The 19105-nt window shown below is 34.9% G+C and overlaps 1 protein-coding gene across 2 annotated transcripts in view; it reads right to left on the minus strand.

Annotated features, from left to right (window-relative positions):
* Positions 1-19105, minus strand: part of LOC106056379 (probable serine/threonine-protein kinase dyrk1) — a 63800-nt gene that overhangs the window by 28352 nt on the left and 16343 nt on the right. For both annotated transcript variants that reach the window (XM_056014957.1, XM_056014958.1), the window contains exons 4-8: positions 18374-18650; positions 7872-7962; positions 6263-6379; positions 5278-5404; positions 606-752 (exon numbers count right to left, since the gene is read on the minus strand). In XM_056014957.1, the coding sequence (XP_055870932.1) occupies positions 606-752; positions 5278-5404; positions 6263-6379; positions 7872-7962; positions 18374-18650 (759 nt within the window). The remainder of the gene's footprint in view (positions 1-605; positions 753-5277; positions 5405-6262; positions 6380-7871; positions 7963-18373; positions 18651-19105) is intronic.

The raw sequence follows: 19105 nt of genomic DNA on the forward strand, positions 1-19105 counted from the left end.
TTATTCATCCCTAGACCTACTAAAAGTAGTAAACGAAACGGGGCGTCGCCCCAGCCAGGCCCTAGTAGATCTAGAAAGAAACCTTACTAAAAGTGTAAATATTGATCAAGTTTGACAAAGTTATGTTTTTAAATAGATAATTGGATAGAGTTTAATATTTCATACAATAATAATGATTGAGGACTGTTGGAATATTCTTTTTTACTTGGGAAAGTCAGTTTTTAAAGATCAAATTAAAAAAAAAATAATTTTTATCTCTGAAATTACTTAATTTTTTTTCCAGTGACTATCTATAACATTGAAAGATAAATTATCTTGCAGTACATTCAATTTCCAACAAAGTTTTATATAAAATGTCTATGTTTTAACAAATAGAAAAAACAGTATGATGTTTATAAAAAGGCTTATGTGATAAAAATTGTGGGGAAAAAATTATTCTGGTAGAATGAGAAAAAAAATACGGCTATTAAAGAGTTAATATACTGATACTCATACCACTAAACTATGCCTAAACTACAAACAATGTATATATATATGTATGTATATGTTACTAAATAATCTATACTGACATTTAGGCTACACATTAAAAAAAAAAAACAACTTACGTTTGATATCACAGTGGACAATGTTGTGAGTCTCAAGGATGGCCAGACCTTGAAAAATGTCAAACACTATTTTCACTGTCATGTCTGGTTGTTGTAGAAGTTTCTTTCGAAAATCTAAATTGCTGCCAAGCTGGCGAAGTGAATAACCTAGTCAAAAGATGAGAATAATTACTTCCTGTGACTGCAGGAACCAAATAGAATATTGTTAGTCTCACAAAAGTGAAGAAAACAGCCGGATATTTTATCCAAAGATTTCAAAGACTTGTAAGTCATTTTGTCATAATCTGGTCCATGGAGCTTTCTTACTTTATATTTTTTGTCAATCTTGAGAAGTGACCTGATAGAATAGAATGAGAAGTGACCTGACAGAATAGAATGAGAAGTCAACTGATAGAATAGAATGAGAAGTGACCTGATAGAATAGAATGAGAAGTCAACTGATAGAATAGAATGAGAAGTCAACTGATAGAATAGAATGAGAAGTGACCTGATAGAATAGAATGAGAAGTGACCTGATAAAATAGAATGAGAAGTCAACTGATAGAATAGAATGAGAAGTCAACTGATAGAATAGAATGAGAAGTGACCTGATAAAATAGAATGAGAAGTCAACTGATAGAACAGAATGAGAAGTCAACTGATAGAATAGAATGAGAAGTGACCTGATAGAATAGAATGAGAAGTGACCTGATAAAATAGAATGAGAAGTCAACTGATAGAATAGAATGAGAAGTCAACTGATAGAATAGAATGAGAAGTTAACTGTATTGGCGCAGATATCAAGTTTGAAATATTTTGTAACATCCATTGCTACATATCAGACTAGAGCAGGGGTGGGCAAATTACGACCCACGGGCCACATGCGGCCTGCCAGAGTGTTTTATGCGGCCCGCCGACACCTACAGAAATCAGGTGTGCCCACAGTATATACATATTAAAATGCAAATATAATAAAAATAATATCTATACAAATTATTGAAACTGTTTCATTATAAAAAGTTTCAAGTAAACGAAGATTATGGTAATTGACTTATACATCAATACACTCAGCCATAGACACAATCTCATGCCAGTTATTCAATGCTATGAAAAACTGTGTTGAGTATTGGATATGCTTGGAACAAGTGTAACAACTGATGGAGCTCATGCTTTGAATGAGAAAAATAGTTGTTTTATTATTATTATTATTTTTTAAATATCCCAACCATAAACTCTAAACAGCAAAATTTGCTTAAAGCTGCATAAAATTGCATAATAGTATTCCCAGGGTTGAGCATAATAATAGTACTTAATAGGGCAAGTGGTGTTAACCACGGGTAATTAAGATTTAGGAACAACAAAATCCAATGTATCCACTAGCTAAGCATGGGCAAGACAAATGAGAAAATAGTATCTAATTGTTATGTTACCAGGAGGGCATTAACTGTGACTTTGTTACCAATAGTTCTAATGAAGAGTGGAAGACAGATTTCACGTGTTTCATAATGTCTATTGCAATGGGCGGCTTGCATATGAAATGCAAATGCATGTTAAATCTTTTCACACAAGTCTTTCCCATTGCTTAAAAGTGAAACTATTTCTAGAGAAATGGTTAAAAGTATAACGTTATTTAATTGCACAATTTATAAAAGCAAATTTTAAGGTGTCAAGAACCATTTTTCAATACCATCAGCTCACCATTTAGCACAGAAGCTGATTCAGCTCCAGAGTACATAACTCCAGGCAAAGAAAGGCTCCAGTCAATACATGCATGGGAGTCTTATGGGTGCCAGAAGCTGTATTTCCACACTTAAAAAAAAACTTTGCTGCGGTTCACACTATTTGGGCACACATACATCTGTTCTTCTTCATTCTCATTTTACATGTTGGAGGGTTCAGATCAGTAATAAAATATGAACTGCGCAGTGGTTTACAGATCTGGCAGTTCTCCAAATAGTTTTTGTTCTATAGAAGTGCTTTGGGTCCAGAGTCTTGTTCGGGTCTCTTGATTTAGTATGCACATTTGAAGGACATGGTCAGCATAATCTGGTGATGCTCAACATTTAATGACATTTAACTTCCGGAACATATATTGTCTCATTCAGTGAATAAGCATTTTTTAAAAACTAAATCACTGGTCAAAGTTGACTAACTGTTATTTGACAGCAGTCACAATGGTAACAACTAGTAAGCTAGTTCCACAGTTCCAGAACATTATGCATGAGTGTAAAAACTAAATCACTGGTCCAAACTGACTGACTGTTATTTGACAGCAGTCACTATGGTAACAACTAGTAAGCTAGTTCCACAGTTCCAGAACATTATGCATGAGTGTAAAAAGTAAAATACTACACAATATGTACAACAGTAAATTTGCAAGTATATTGTTTACATAAAAAGACAACAGCAATTAAAAAAAAATCGTAAAGTTTATATGCGGCCCGCCATTCACAAATTTTTTTAATGCGACCCTCGATACAAAAAGGTTGCCCACCCCTGGACTAGAGCTAATGAGATGAACTTTTAGAGATTAGTCTATCAATTGGTTTAAATTGTAGGTCAGATTTTATATTAGAACAAAAACTAAAACAAAACTAAATCTTTTAATCCCCTCCACTACTAGTAAAGTGTAAACCTACGGGGGTTTCCCCATTCAATGATCAACACAGCAGTCTAGTACATTGTCATCCTACACAAAATACAAAGAAAAATAAATACAAAATTAAAGGGAAACTCCGATGGTTTTGACAATTTTTGATATAATATGTGTTTTGATTTATAGATAATGAATATATTATTCTTTTTTTTTATTTGCAAGAATAACTTAGTAATTGATGTTTTTGTGACATAATTTTTCTGCGCATCCAAAACAGTCAGATTTTCACTGAATTTCTGTGTGATGTCACGAGTGTGCACTCAAATCCTATAGATAGGGAGGCGCCAAGTTATACGAGGACGAGGAAAAAAAAAATATCTTTGATAAAAAAATTTGTCGTTAGTACATCATTAAAATACTTTAAAAGAAATTTCTAATGGTGTATAAATTATGACTGTATGTTTGACATTAAGAAAGTTATGATTTTTTTGTGCCCTTTTGACCTAACATTGGTTGACATGGAAAAAGTGATGAGAGCTTGACGCTGGCTCAGCCGGCGAGACACACCCCCAAGGTCAAAAGTTAAAAAGTTGGAATTGAGTTTCGTAGACGATAGATCTACTTATCAAATAAGAAATTTAATAGTAGATCTAGTATTCGTAGTAAATTTCTAGCTCACAAATCTGATTCATTTATATTTATGAACTTCAGTTTTTTTTAAATGTCTCAGTAGTATCATTAATTGAATTCTTTGGCCTGGAAATCCAATGTATTGTTGGTACTGCACCTGGTATTAACTTCAATTTTTTTCAAATCCCATTTCCACAGCAATGAAAATGAAGTTGCTGAAACAGCTTCTCTCAAAATGGTTTGAGCATAAACAGAAATTGGCTAATGCCTTTGTAAAATATTTGCTCTTCAGGTGAATAAATTTTTCCCATTTTCCCTTTAAAACTTCATTCAAGTTCATCTCTTGGAAACAAATGAAAAGAGACACTAATTTCTGTGTCAGCATACTTGCTGATTTTATCTTTGTGATTGGAACTACTGCAACAAGCTGAAAAACAATATTTCATTTTCTTCAAGTAGAAATAGAGGTTTAGATCTAGGATATTATTTATAAACAATGACCGATTATAAATCAACGTGGAGACTAGATCTAGCTGTGAAGCGTAACAATAAATGCGATCCGATAGGTCTAGATCTAGACTAGAGAGTTTATCGGTTATATAGGTCTAGATCTAAATTTAGCCAGCACCCTTGTGACGTCACGTTTTTAAAAACTAAAAACATCTCGCAGAACCCCGTTTTTTTGGGGGCGTGGAGAATTTTCTGTCTAATTTATTAAATATAAAATTTTCCAAGCATTTAAATAAAAAATGATATAATGTTTACTATTACAACTTTTTACGCAGAATTTAAATATGTCTATAACAAAAATTTGAAAAACTATCTGAGTTTCCCTTTAACAATTCCTAAACAATTTTTTAAAACTGCATGGACCATTGTTATCAATGTCTACCAATACAAACTAGCCACCAGGACCTCCAAACTATTTCCTTCTAATGTGTAGTATCAGTTTCTGAAGGAAGATGATTTCCCTAAGATATTACAAAAGCTCAACAATGAGTTGCTAGTAAGTGCACTGTGTGTGCCACTAGATAGGTCTGATGAGACAAAACAAAAAGTCTTGTAACTAGTGATCCACTGTTTGGTCAGCAATACAAGGGCTTCTATATTTTAAAAATTACTTTAGTTCAAATAAATACAATTATTTAATGAATGAAAATGTCTGGGCTATCTCCTGATTCAGCCAATTTCTACTGGGAATGTCTTTCACACTTTATGCACCACTGGTATTCCTCAATGTAAGAAAGATATCAATGAACCATTAACTGATTAATGGACAAACAATTTACAATAAGGACTTCCAAGAACGATTCAGAATATTTTCACTGATACTCTGTCAAGAATGTGTTGAAATGTTCCAGAGTGACAAGTATGAGTAGGTCAGGTGTAGGATAGAGTTTACAAACTCTGTATAGTGTGTCAGGTGTAGGTTACTAGTGAAGAGCTTACAAACTATGTGTGACCAACCTGCATCTTCCTGAATGACATAGGTGTCTTTACAATCAAAGTACAGTCCTAGTACTGCACACAGATTGGGTTTGTGTAAGAACTGGATTGGAACTTCAACCTCATTGGCTTCTATTTTGTCTTTTATCTGTTTCAGAATCAAATAGAAGACAAAAGTGGATAAAATGTAAATAAGATGAGATGTAATCAAATGGAAGACAAAAGTGGATAAAATGTAAATAAGATGAGATGTAATCAAATAGAAGACAAAAGTGGATAAAATGTAAATAAGATGAGATGTAATCAAATGGAAGACAAAAGTGGATAAAATGTAGATAAGATGAGATGTAATCAAATGGAAGACAAAGTGGATAAAATGTAAATAAGATGAGATGTAATCAAATGGAAGACAAAGTGGATAAAATGTAAATAAGATGAGATAGTAGAAATGAGAAAAATAGACTGAGCTGTTTTCTTTAACATAGTATATAATAAAAAGTGATGTGAATGAGCACCAGTGACTTTAGTCAAGACTTGACTCATGTTCAAATCTTGATGAGCACCAGGTTTTTTAAGATGACAGCCAGATGTCTAATGAAAAACAAATTCAAGATATCGAATTGTTATGGAGTGTATGTGTGCGTCTCCATGGTTAGGATAAGCCAGATGTCTAATGAAAAACAAATTCAAGAAATCTATTTGTTATGGAGTGTATGTGTGCGTCTCCATGATTAGGAAGGGAGTGAAGAATGATGAGACCATGAGCTGCTTGGTGTCTGCTACTATTAGATGGAAAACATCTCATTTCAAAGTAAATCTGTAGTAATAAAAGTTTTGCTGGAAGTTTGTTTCAAGTTATTTAAAATAAGTTCATTGAAAATATAATATGCCTACATCAATTTAGTTTTAAAATTAGTTCATTGAAAATATAATATGCCTACATCAATTTAGTTGCAATAGCTTGTTGGTGCTATAAACCCAATGACTAACCAACAACACTAATCACCTTTTTCCTGATCAGACTGCTGCATGTTAATGAGTCTTTTACTTTACAAACTTCTCCAAAACTACCAGAGTTTTTAGCTTCTTTTTCTTCAATCAGATTTTCAAAGGTGGAGAATTTCTGAGAAGAAATAACAAATATGTTCAACAAGGAACCAGAAAATCTAAAACAAAAAAAAAAAACTTGTTTAAAAACAAAGCTTATATTCAGCATAGCTGTATAGATATATCCATTAGTTTGGATCAGTCAAGTAATTAAATTTGTAATAGATTTAGACTAACAATAAAAAAAGCATTTCTACAAATAAAAACAAAAGGATAGGGTAGGGTAGGGGGGGGGTCTGACCTGAATTTGAATTCAAACCTTCTTTGGCTGCTCAAGCCAACACAATAACCACTCAGATAAGATAATAGAGTTATCTTTCTTTTAGTGTAGTCCTATTTTTCAGGTTTGTGTTCACTAAGATTCAGACGACAACCTATAAAAGGGGCTAATTCAGCTTATACCACCACTTCAGTCAAGTACAATTTATTTCCCGTGTTCGAGATACTAAACAAAACAAAATAATTAATTACCAATAGTTAATGAACTTTTTAAAAATTGATTCTTATGTTGTCAGGGAAAAGAAATAATTGTAAAAATTTCAGCTTGATCTGAGATTGGGTGTTGGGGAAATAACATGTACAAACTTTTGACCAGACAGACAGGAGTGAGTTGATATAAGCTTTGTAAAAAATAATGACCAATGAAAACTGACCCCAAGAGATGTGGGTGAGAGGAATAGTAACAAGCAAAAGAGAAAAAAGAAATATTTTTTTAAAATAACAATGCTTATCTAAAAGGGGAAGAACTGTCTTTAAAATTATATCTATCAATAATGTACAAGTTATTTCCCTTATTCAATATCAAACAAAATAATTAATTACCAATGATCAATTGACTAATTGAGTATTTTCGTTTATTGATTCATGTTTTGTTAGGTACAATAAATAATTATTTAAAGTATCAACTTGATCGGAGAACGCATGAGGGAGAAATAGCCTTAATTATTAGTTAGGTACTTAGTGAAGTCTAGAGAAATGCTGTAGCAGACAGACTTTGAATGCTATATTTAAGATAAGATAACTTTATTGATCCAATCTAATGGAAATTCAGTTGACTACAATTGACAATCTCAGCAAAACTACTGTACAAAAACAATATTGATTAAAAATTCGAACAACATTCACACACGAAACACATACACATTCACAATCATCGCTTTATGAATTTGACTTCTATGTACTTCTCGATGACAACAGCTGATCTTGTAACACTCTAACCAAAAGTGGGATAAAAGAGTTTTTAAATCTTTCAGTATTTAGTCCTAATGGAAAGGAGACAACTAACAACATAGATTTTGAGTTAAAGATTATTAATGTAGATTTTTAGGACAGTTACCACTAGGCTCTTGAAAGGACATCATATTTAGTTATTGACTCGACTGTGGCCTATTCTGTATTAAAGCTAGTTATTTTATTTCATCAAGAGTAAAATTAGTTATTGTGCATTGATCCTTTGTGACAATGTATTTATAAAAAGTGGAGTTTGGTGTCAAGCAGAAGAGACTCACTTGTTGGTCAAAGCTAATACATTTAGCTTCAGTTTGTTGCTTCAGGTTGATGCTTTCTATCAGTTCATGGGCTTGCTCCCTATCTGTCTGCCTAAAAGAAAGAATCACTACATGACTTCACAATGTTTCTACACAATCAAGGCATTGCCTAGTTATACATGTTGCCTTAAGGAAATTGGGAATAGAGTTTGTTGAAGTTCCACTTGTTTGAATCATTCAATAATGCAATGTTCTGAAAACTAAGGATGCATAGTGTTTCACAGGCCCAGTTGCAACCTGAATAGTATTCCACATCTCATGCAGAAAAAGTCTTTAGAAAAGTGTTTATCAACTTGTATTACCTAGTCTTAGAAAAGTGTTTATCAACTTGTATTACCTAGTCTTATAAAAGTGTTTATCAACTTGTATTACCTAGTCTTATAAAAGTGTTTATCAACTTGTATTACCTAGTCTTATAAAAGTGTTTATCAACTTGTATTACCTAGTCTTATAAAAGTGTTTATCAACTTGTATTACCTAGTCTTATAAAAGTGTTTATCAACTTGTATTACCTAGTCTTATAAAAGTGTTTATCAACTTGTATTACCTAGTCTTATAAAAGTGTTTATCAACTTGTATTACCTAGTCTTATAAAAGTGTTTATCAACTTGTATTACCTAGTCTTATAAAAGTGTTTATCAACTTGTATTACCTAGTTTTATAAAAGTGTTTATCAACTTGTATTACCTAGTCTTATAAAAGTGTTTATCAACTTGTATTACCTAGTCTTATAAAAGTGTTTGAGTTCAACTTGTATTACCTAGTCTTATAAAAGTGTTTGAGTTCAACTTGTATTACCTAGTCTTATAAAAGTGTTTATCAACTTGTATTACCTAGTCTTATAAAAGTGTTTATCAACTTGTATTACCTAGTCTTATAAAAGTGTTTGAGTTCAACTTGTATTACCTAGTCTTATAAAAGTGTTTGAGTTCAACTTGTATTACCTAGTCTTATAAAAGTGTTTATCAACTTGTATTACCTAGTCTTATAAAAGTGTTTGAGTTCAACTTGTATTACCTAGTCTTATAAAAGTGTTTATCAACTTGTATTACCTAGTCTTATAAAAGTGTTTATCAACTTGTATTACCTAGTTTTATAAAAGTGTTTATCAACTTGTATTACCTAGTCTTATAAAAGTGTTTATCAACTTGTATTATCTAGTCTTATAAAAGTGTTTGAGTTCAACTTGTATTACCTAGTCTTATAAAAGTGTTTGAGTTCAACTTGTATTACCTAGTCTTATAAAAGTGTTTATCAACTTGTATTATCTAGTCTTATAAAAGTGTTTGAGTTCAACTTGTATTACCTAGTCTTATAAAAGTGTTTATCAACTTGTATTACCTAGTCTTATAAAAGTGTTTATCAACTTGTATTACCTAGTCTTATAAAAGTGTTTATCAACTTGTATTACCTAGTCTTATAAAAGTGTTTATCAACTCGTATTACCTAGTCTTATAAAAGTGTTTATCAACTTGTATTAGCTAGTCTTATAAAAGTGTTTATCAACTTGTATTACCTAGTCTTATAAAAGTGTTTATCAACTTGTCTTACCTAGTCTTATAAAAGTGTTTATCAACTTGTATTACCTAGTCTTATAAAAGTGTTTATCAACTTGTATTACCTAGTCTTATAAAAGTGTTTATCAACTTGTATTACCTAGTCTTATAAAAGTGTTTATCAACTTGTATTACCTAGTCTTATAAAAGTGTTTGAGTTCAACTTGTATTACCTAGTCTTATAAAAGTGTTTGAGTTCAACTTGTATTACCTAGTCTTATAAAAGTGTTTATCAACTTGTATTACCTAGTCTTATAAAAGTGTTTGAGTTCAACTTGTATTACCTAGTCTTATAAAAGTGTTTATCAACTTGTATTACCTAGTCTTATAAAAGTGTTTATCAACTTGTATTACCTAGTCTTATAAAAGTGTTTATCAACTTGTATTACCTAGTCTTATAAAAGTGTTTATCAACTTGTATTACCTAGTCTTATAAAAGTGTTTATCAACTTGTATTACCTAGTCTTTTAAAAGTGTTTGAGTTCAACTTGTATTACCTAGTCTTATAAAAGTGTTTATCAACTTATATTACTTAGTCTTATAAAAGTGTTTATCAACTTGTATTACCTAGTCTTATAAAAGTGTTTATCAACTTGTATTACCTAGTCCAGTGTTTCACAAAATGTGTTTCGCGGAGCACAAAGCCAAGAACTACTGGAATAATTCAATAGTAGGCCTACACATGAATGAATGCAGAAAGAAAAAACGATTTGTATTAGCTCTTCTTGGTTAGAAAATAAATTCTTTAACAATTACGAACTTTGAACTGACCTAGATTCTGACTCAAAATTGAAATAAACATACAAAGATCAACATTTAAATGATTTCTGGTCAAATTTGACAGTTAGAATTCCAACTGCTGATATCATGGTTACCAAAAATATATGCTATTCCAAGATATAATACCATAAAGGTCATTAAGCCATATATATATATAAATTCTTCTTCTTCTTCTAGCCAGCTTTTGCAGACTGTGCCAAGGAAAAATAGTGTGCTGTTTTTTTCAGTTGTTCAGCACTGCCGTACAGGCTGTTGGATATATTGGGCTGTGGTGGTAGTAGTAGGGTCTACCTAAGGTGGATTAGGAAGGGGCATTCAAAGAGGATAGGGTTTACGGTTTCATAAGGGTGGGCACAGTGTCTACAAAGGGGGAGTTGTGTGGGATTTATTTTATTGACATGGTAATTTAACAGAGGTGTGTGTCCTGTCCTTAGTTGGAAGATTGTAAATTGCTCTTTGCTGGGGAGGAAGTTAATACTGTCCAGTTTGTTAGGCATGTTTATTTCTTTGTACAAGGCTCTACCTGTGTTTCCTGTTGCCCATTGGTTGAGCCACTCCTCTTTGTGATTGTTGATTAACATTTATATATATATATATATATATATCAATATCCACTGGCTACACCCTTTGCTTTGGTTAGAGGCTATATATTGTTAATTTTGTTATGGATCTCCCTCCCTTCTTACTTTTAACTTGGACTGACTCCCAACTCTCCATCTTAACAAATAGTCCAATGTACACTCTCTGACTAGTCTTTTAACTTGGACTGGCTCCCAACTCTCCATCTTAACAAATAGTCCAATGTACACTCTCTGACTAGTCTTTTAACTTGGACTGGCTCCCAACTCTCCATCTTAACAAATAGTCCAATGTACACTCTCTGACTAGTCTTTTAACTTGGACTGGCTCCCAACTCTCCATCTTAACAAATAGTCCAATGCACACTCTCTGACTAGTCTTTTAACTTGGACTGGCTCCCAACTCTCCATCTTAACAAATAGTCCAATGTACACTCTCTGACTAGTCTTTTAACTTGGACTGGCTCCCAACTCTCCATCTTAACAAATAGTCCAATGTACACTCTCTGACTAGTCTTTTAACTTGGACTGGCTCCCAACTCTCCATCTTAACAAATAGTCCAATGTACACTCTCTGACTAGTCTTTTAACTTGGACTGGCTCCCAACTCTCCATCTTAACAAATAGTCCAATGTACACTCTCTGACTAGTCTTTTAACTTGGACTGGCTCCCAACTCTCCATCTTAACAAATAGTCCAATGTACACTCTCTGACTAGTCTTTTAACTTGGACTGGCTCCCAACTCTCCATCTTAACAAATAGTCCAATGCACACTCTCTTTTAACTTGGACTGGCTCCCAACTCTCCATCTTAACAAATAGTCCAATGTACACTCTCTGACTAGTCTTTTAACTTGGACTGGCTCCCAACTCTCCATCTTAACAAATAGTCCAATGCACACTCTCTTTTAACTTGGACTGGCTCCCAACTCTCCATCTTAACAAATAGTCCAATGTACACTCTCTTTTAACTTGGACTGGCTCCCAACTCTCCATCTTAACAAATAGTCCAATGTACACTCTCTTTTAACTTGGACTAGCTCCCAACTCTCCATCTTAACAAATAGTCCAATGTACACTCTCTTTTAACTTGGACTGGCTCCCAACTCTCCATCTTAACAAATAGTCCAATGTACACTCTCTTTTAACTTGGACTGGCTCCCAACTCTCCATCTTAACAAATAGTCCAATGTACACTCTCTGACTAGTCTTTTAACTTGGACTGGCTCCCAACTCTCCATCTTAACAAATAGTCCAATGCACACTCTCTTTTAACTTGGACTGGCTCCCAACTCTCCATCTTAACAAATAGTCCAATGTACACTCTCTGACTAGTCTTTTAACTTGGACTGGCTCCCAACTCTCCATCTTAACAAATAGTCCAATGCACACTCTCTTTTAACTTGGACTGGCTCCCAACTCTCCATCTTAACAAATAGTCCAATGTACACTCTCTTTTAACTTGGACTGGCTCCCAACTCTCCATCTTAACAAATAGTCCAATGTACACTCTCTGACTAGTCTTTTAACTTGGACTGGCTCCCAACTCTCCATCTTAACAAATAGTCCAATGCACACTCTCTTTTAACTTGGACTGGCTCCCAACTCTCCATCTTAACAAATAGTCCAATGTACACTCTCTGACTAGTCTTTTAACTTGGACTGGCTCCCAACTCTCCATCTTAACAAATAGTCCAATGCACACTCTCTTTTAACTTGGACTGGCTCCCAACTCTCCATCTTAACAAATAGTCCAATGTACACTCTCTTTTAACTTGGACTGGCTCCCAACTCTCCATCTTAACAAATAGTCCAATGTACACTCTCTTTTAACTTGGACTAGCTCCCAACTCTCCATCTTAACAAATAGTCCAATGTACACTCTCTTTTAACTTGGACTGGCTCCCAACTCTCCATCTTAACAAATAGTCCAATGCACACTCTCTGACTAGTCTTTTAACTTGGACTGGCTCCCAACTCTCCATCTTAACAAATAGTCCAATGTACACTCTCTGACTAGTCTTTTAACTTGGACTGGCTCCCAACTCTCCATCTTAACAAATAGTCCAATGCACACTCTCTTTTAACTTGGACTGGCTCCCAACTCTCCATCTTAACAAATAGTCCAATGTACACTCTCTGACTAGTCTTTTAACTTGGACTGGCTCCCAACTCTCCATCTTAACAAATAGTCCAATGTACACTCTCTTTTAACTTGGACTGGCTCCCAACTCTCCATCTTAACAAATAGTCCAATGTACACTCTCTTTTAACTTGGACTAGCTCCCAACTCTCCATCTTAACAAATAGTCCAATGTACACTCTCTTTTCACTTGGACTGGCTCCCAACTCTCCATCTTAACAAATAGTCCAATGTACACTCTCTTTTAACTTGGACTGGCTCCCAACTCTCCATCTTAACAAATAGTCCAATGTACACTCTCTGACTAGTCTTTTAACTTGGACTGGCTCCCAACTCTCCATCTTAACAAATAGTCCAATGCACACTCTCTTTTAACTTGGACTGGCTCCCAACTCTCCATCTTAACAAATAGTCCAATGTACACTCTCTGACTAGTCTTTTAACTTGGACTGGCTCCCAACTCTCCATCTTAACAAATAGTCCAATGCACACTCTCTTTTAACTTGGACTGGCTCCCAACTCTCCATCTTAACAAATAGTCCAATGTACACTCTCTTTTAACTTGGACTGGCTCCCAACTCTCCATCTTAACAAATAGTCCAATGTACACTCTCTGACTAGTCTTTTAACTTGGACTGGCTCCCAACTCTCCATCTTAACAAATAGTCCAATGCACACTCTCTTTTAACTTGGACTGGCTCCCAACTCTCCATCTTAACAAATAGTCCAATGTACACTCTCTGACTAGTCTTTTAACTTGGACTGGCTCCCAACTCTCCATCTTAACAAATAGTCCAATGCACACTCTCTTTTAACTTGGACTGGCTCCCAACTCTCCATCTTAACAAATAGTCCAATGTACACTCTCTTTTAACTTGGACTGGCTCCCAACTCTCCATCTTAACAAATAGTCCAATGTACACTCTCTTTTAACTTGGACTAGCTCCCAACTCTCCATCTTAACAAATAGTCCAATGTACACTCTCTTTTAACTTGGACTGGCTCCCAACTCTCCATCTTAACAAATAGTCCAATGCACACTCTCTGACTAGTCTTTTAACTTGGACTGGCTCCCAACTCTCCATCTTAACAAATAGTCCAATGTACACTCTCTGACTAGTCTTTTAACTTGGACTGGCTCCCAACTCTCCATCTTAACAAATAGTCCAATGCACACTCTCTTTTAACTTGGACTGGCTCCCAACTCTCCATCTTAACAAATAGTCCAATGTACACTCTCTGACTAGTCTTTTAACTTGGACTGGCTCCCAACTCTCCATCTTAACAAATAGTCCAATGCACACTCTCTTTTAACTTGGACTGGCTCCCAACTCTCCATCTTAACAAATAGTCCAATGTACACTCTCTTTTAACTTGGACTGGCTCCCAACTCTCCATCTTAACAAATAGTCCAATGTACACTCTCTTTTAACTTGGACTAGCTCCCAACTCTCCATCTTAACAAATAGTCCAATGTACACTCTCTTTTAACTTGGACTGGCTCCCAACTCTCCATCTTAACAAATAGTCCAATGTACACTCTCTTTTAACTTGGACTAGCTCCCAACTCTCCATCTTAACAAATAGTCCAATGTACACTCTCTTTTAACTTGGACTGGCTCCCAACTCTCCATCTTAACAAATAGTCCAATGTACACTCTCTTTTAACTTGGACTGGCTCCCAACTCTCCATCTTAACAAATAGTCCAATGTACACTCTCTTTTAACTTGGACTGGCTCCCAACTCTCCATCTTAACAAATAGTCCAATGTACACTCTCTGACTAGTCTTTTAACTTGGACTGGCTCCCAACTCTCCATCTTAACAAATAGTCCAATGTACACTCTCTGACTAGTCTTTTAACTTGGACTGGCTCCCAACTCTCCATCTTAACAAATAGTCCAATGTACACTCTCTGACTAGTCTTTTAACTTGGACTGGCTCCCAACTCTCCATCTTAACAAATAGTCCAATGTACACTCTCTGACTAGTCTTTTAACTTGGACTAGCTCCCAACTCTCCATCTTAACAAATAGTCCAATGTACACTCTCTGACTAGTCTTTTAACTTGGACTGGCTCCCAACTCTCCATCTTAACAAATAGTCCAATGTACACTCTCTGACTAGTCTTTTAACTTGGACTAGCTCCCAACTCTCCATCTTAACAAATAGTCCAATGTACACTCTCTTTTAACTTGGACTGGCTCCCAACTCTCCATCTTAACAAATAGTCCAATGTACACTCTCTTTTAACTTGGACTGGCTCCCAACTCTCCATCTTAACAAATAGTCCAATGTACACTCTCTGACTAGTCTTTTAACTTGGACTGGCTCCCAACTCTCCATCTTAACAAATAGTCCAATGTACACTCTCTGACTAGTCTTTTAACTTGGACTGGCTCCCAACTCTCCATCTTAACAAATAGTCCAATGTACACTCTCTGACTAGTCTTTTAACTTGGACTAGCTCCCAACTCTCCATCTTAACAAATAGTCCAATGTACACTCTCTGACTAGTCTTTTAACTTGGACTGGCTCCCAACTCTCCATCTTAACAAATAGTCCAATGTACACTCTCTGACTAGTCTTTTAACTTGGACTAGCTCCCAACTCTCCATCTTAACAAATAGTCCAATGCACACTCTCTGACTAGTCTTTTAACTTGGACTGGCTCCCAACTCTCCATCTTAACAAATAGTCCAATGTACACTCTCTGACTAGTCTTTTAACTTGGACTAGCTCCCAACTCTCCATCTTAACAAATAGTCCAATGTACACTCTCTGACTAGTCTTTTAACTTGGACTGGCTCCCAACTCTCCATCTTAACAAATAGTCCAATGTACACTCTCTGACTAGTCTTTTAACTTGGACTAGCTCCCAACTCTCCATCTTAACAAATAGTCCAATGTACACTCTCTGACTAGTCTTTTAACTTGGACTGGCTCCCAACTCTCCATCTTAACAAATAGTCCAATGTACACTCTCTGACTAGTCTTTTAACTTGGACTAGCTCCCAACTCTCCATCTTAACAAATAGTCCAATGCACACTCTCTGACTAGTCTTTTAACTTGGACTGGCTCCCAACTCTCCATCTTAACAAATAGTCCAATGTACACTCTCTGACTAGTCTTTTAACTTGGACTGGCTCCCAACTCTCCATCTTAACAAATTGTCCAATGTACACTCTCTTTTAACTTGGACTGGCTCCCAACTCTCCATCTTAACAAATAGTCCAATGCACACTCTCTGACTAGTCTTTTAACTTGGACTAGCTCCCAACTCTCCATCTTAACAAATAGTCCAATGTACACTCTCTGACTAGTCTTTTAACTTGGACTGGCTCCCAACTCTCCATCTTAACAAATAGTCCAATGTACACTCTCTTTTAACTTGGACTGGCTCCCAACTCTCCATCTTAACAAATAGTCCAATGTACACTCTCTGACTAGTCTTTTAACTTGGACTGGCTCCCAACTCTCCATCTTAACAAATAGTCCAATGCACACTCTCTGACTAGTCTTTTAACTTGGACTGGCTCCCAACTCTCCATCTTAACAAATAGTCCAATGTACACTCTCTGACTAGTCTTTTAACTTGGACTGGCTCCCAACTCTCCATCTTAACAAATAGTCCAATGTACACTCTCTTTTAACTTGGACTGGCTCCCAACTCTCCATCTTAACAAATAGTCCAATGTACACTCTCTGACTAGTCTTTTAACTTGGACTGGCTCCCAACTCTCCATCTTAACAAATAGTCCAATGTACACTTTCTGACTAGTCTTCTGCTTTTCAGTTATTTCAAACTATTTGATAGTTTACTTTTGACATCCTACAAATCCTAACGTACACATGATGCTTTGGCCGTACCCCTCCCTATTCTTTTTACAGCTTCAATAAAACTTTCTGCATTTTAGCACTAGCCTTTATGGTCAGTATATTCTTGTCTGTGTAGCGCCCTACCCATCACACTTACTTCTGACCTGTCAATGTGATATCACTTTCTCTCCCCCTCCTCCCAACCATATACTTATTCCCCATGAATTCAATTACCAGCTGTATCACTTATTCCCCATGAATTCAATTACCAGCTGTATCACTTATTCCCCATGAATTCAATTACCAGCTGTATCACTTATTCCCCATGAATTCAATTACCTGCTGTATCACTTATTCCCCATGAATTCAATTACCAGCTGTATCACTTATTCCCCATGAATTCAATTACCAGCTGTATCACTTATTCCCCTGCCCCTTTTCTATGCTACGTCTTAGGAAATACTCCTACATACATTGGCTGCCTAGTCATGTGGTTTGCACTCTGGTATGTCGTTCAGATGTATCAATGGTCCCAGGTTCAAACCCTGCCTGCTCCCATCCCCCGTCATCCTGTGGGAGGTTTGGACAAGGAAGTAAATTATCTTCAACTCTGAATGAACATCCGAAACATTTTAGAAACCTACAATCTCTGAGTATTCCTTGACTTTTCAGCTCTTGATCATATTTCAAAAGCTCTCTGATGTTGTTCAGCATCAGCCTTTCTTATAAATGCTTCCTGCACATCAAACACTCATATATTTTGGATGAACTCCCAACCCCTTCATTATAACTCTCCACTAACATTAACTCTCCACTAACATTAACTCTCCACTAACATTAACTCTCCCCTAAAAGAAAATTTTTTTACATAAAATCACTGAACTGACTTGTCGGCTTCTCGATTCAATATTTAAGTATTTCATAAGCTCTATGTTGCTTTCTGTGGGAACCCTTTACTTGTTGTCACTCTGGTGTGTCATAAACCAAGAAGTCTCTGTTTGTTTTTACCTCAACACACAAACTAATAGGCAGTGTAATACATTTCCTTTTTTTTTTCTTAATTTTTACACACAAAAACATGTATTGAGTCAATGTCAGCTTCATTTCACAAAAAAATATATCTTATACAATGTCTACAAAAGCAAGTTTGGCACAATGGATAAATGTACGCACCAAAAAAAAAAAATAGTGCTTAAAAACTGAGAAAGTTTAATTGTGTACTTTTTGATATGTAGGCTTTAAAAAACCATACTGGGTCTAAATTGCAAACAATCACTTTTGGTAAATTTAACCGCTGTGATATCAATCATGAAAGGTGCCGTCAAATACTCCAAATGTGCAAAGTGTTCCGTTATGAAAAAAGTTTGAGAAACACTGACCTGCTCTTTTAAAAGTGTTTTTCAAATGTGTTACTTAGTCTTTTAATAGTGTTTTTTCCACTTTTGTTACCTAGTCATTCTTCTAATAATAATTTAGTAGCAGTTCAATCCTTCTCTAGGATTGGCTGTTTAATGTTTCCAGTTTCATAGAAAACTTGTTGGACATATTCTATTTAAAAATGATTTATTTTTAGATCAAGTGCTGACCTCAAATTGATTGTCTGTATTCCTTCAAACATTTCCTCTTTCCACTGGTCTTCTGAGGCACAGCGCTTCTGAGCTGCTTTGTGGGATAGATCTCTGCTTTCTGGTAGAAGTATCTCTTTCTTCTTGACTTGTGTCTTACTCAAGAGTTTTTCCCCTAAATCAAAATGCTGATTCAGTTCAGGTTGTTGTTGAACTTGTACTGGTTGGAACCAACGTTCTGATTCTATCATTTTGTCTTCTTCTGGACATATCTTAATCATTCGTTTCCTGTCAATGTCTGGACATAAAAAAAAAATTGAAAAATGTTTTAAAAGGGAATTTGGGTTTTAAAATACAATAAAAACATTCAAACATAAAACATTATCTGCCTATAAAACATTATCTACCTATAAAACATTATCTGCCCATAAAACATTATCTACTTATAAAACATTATCTGCCTATATAACATTATCTACTTATAAAACATTATCTGCCTATATAACATTATCTACTTATAAAACATTATCTGTCTATATAACATTATCTACTTATAAAACATTATCTACCTATAAAACATTATCTGTCTATAAAACATTATCTGTCTATAAAACATTATCCACTTATAAAACATTATCTGCCTATAAAACATTATCTACTTATAAAACATTATCTGCCTATAAAACATTATCTACTTATAAAACATTATCTGTCTATAAAACATTATCTGCCTATAAAACATTATCTACTTAT

The sequence above is a fragment of the Biomphalaria glabrata genome, chromosome 17 (assembly GCF_947242115.1).
Source record: "Biomphalaria glabrata chromosome 17, xgBioGlab47.1, whole genome shotgun sequence".
Lineage (NCBI taxonomy): Eukaryota > Metazoa > Mollusca > Gastropoda > Planorbidae > Biomphalaria > Biomphalaria glabrata.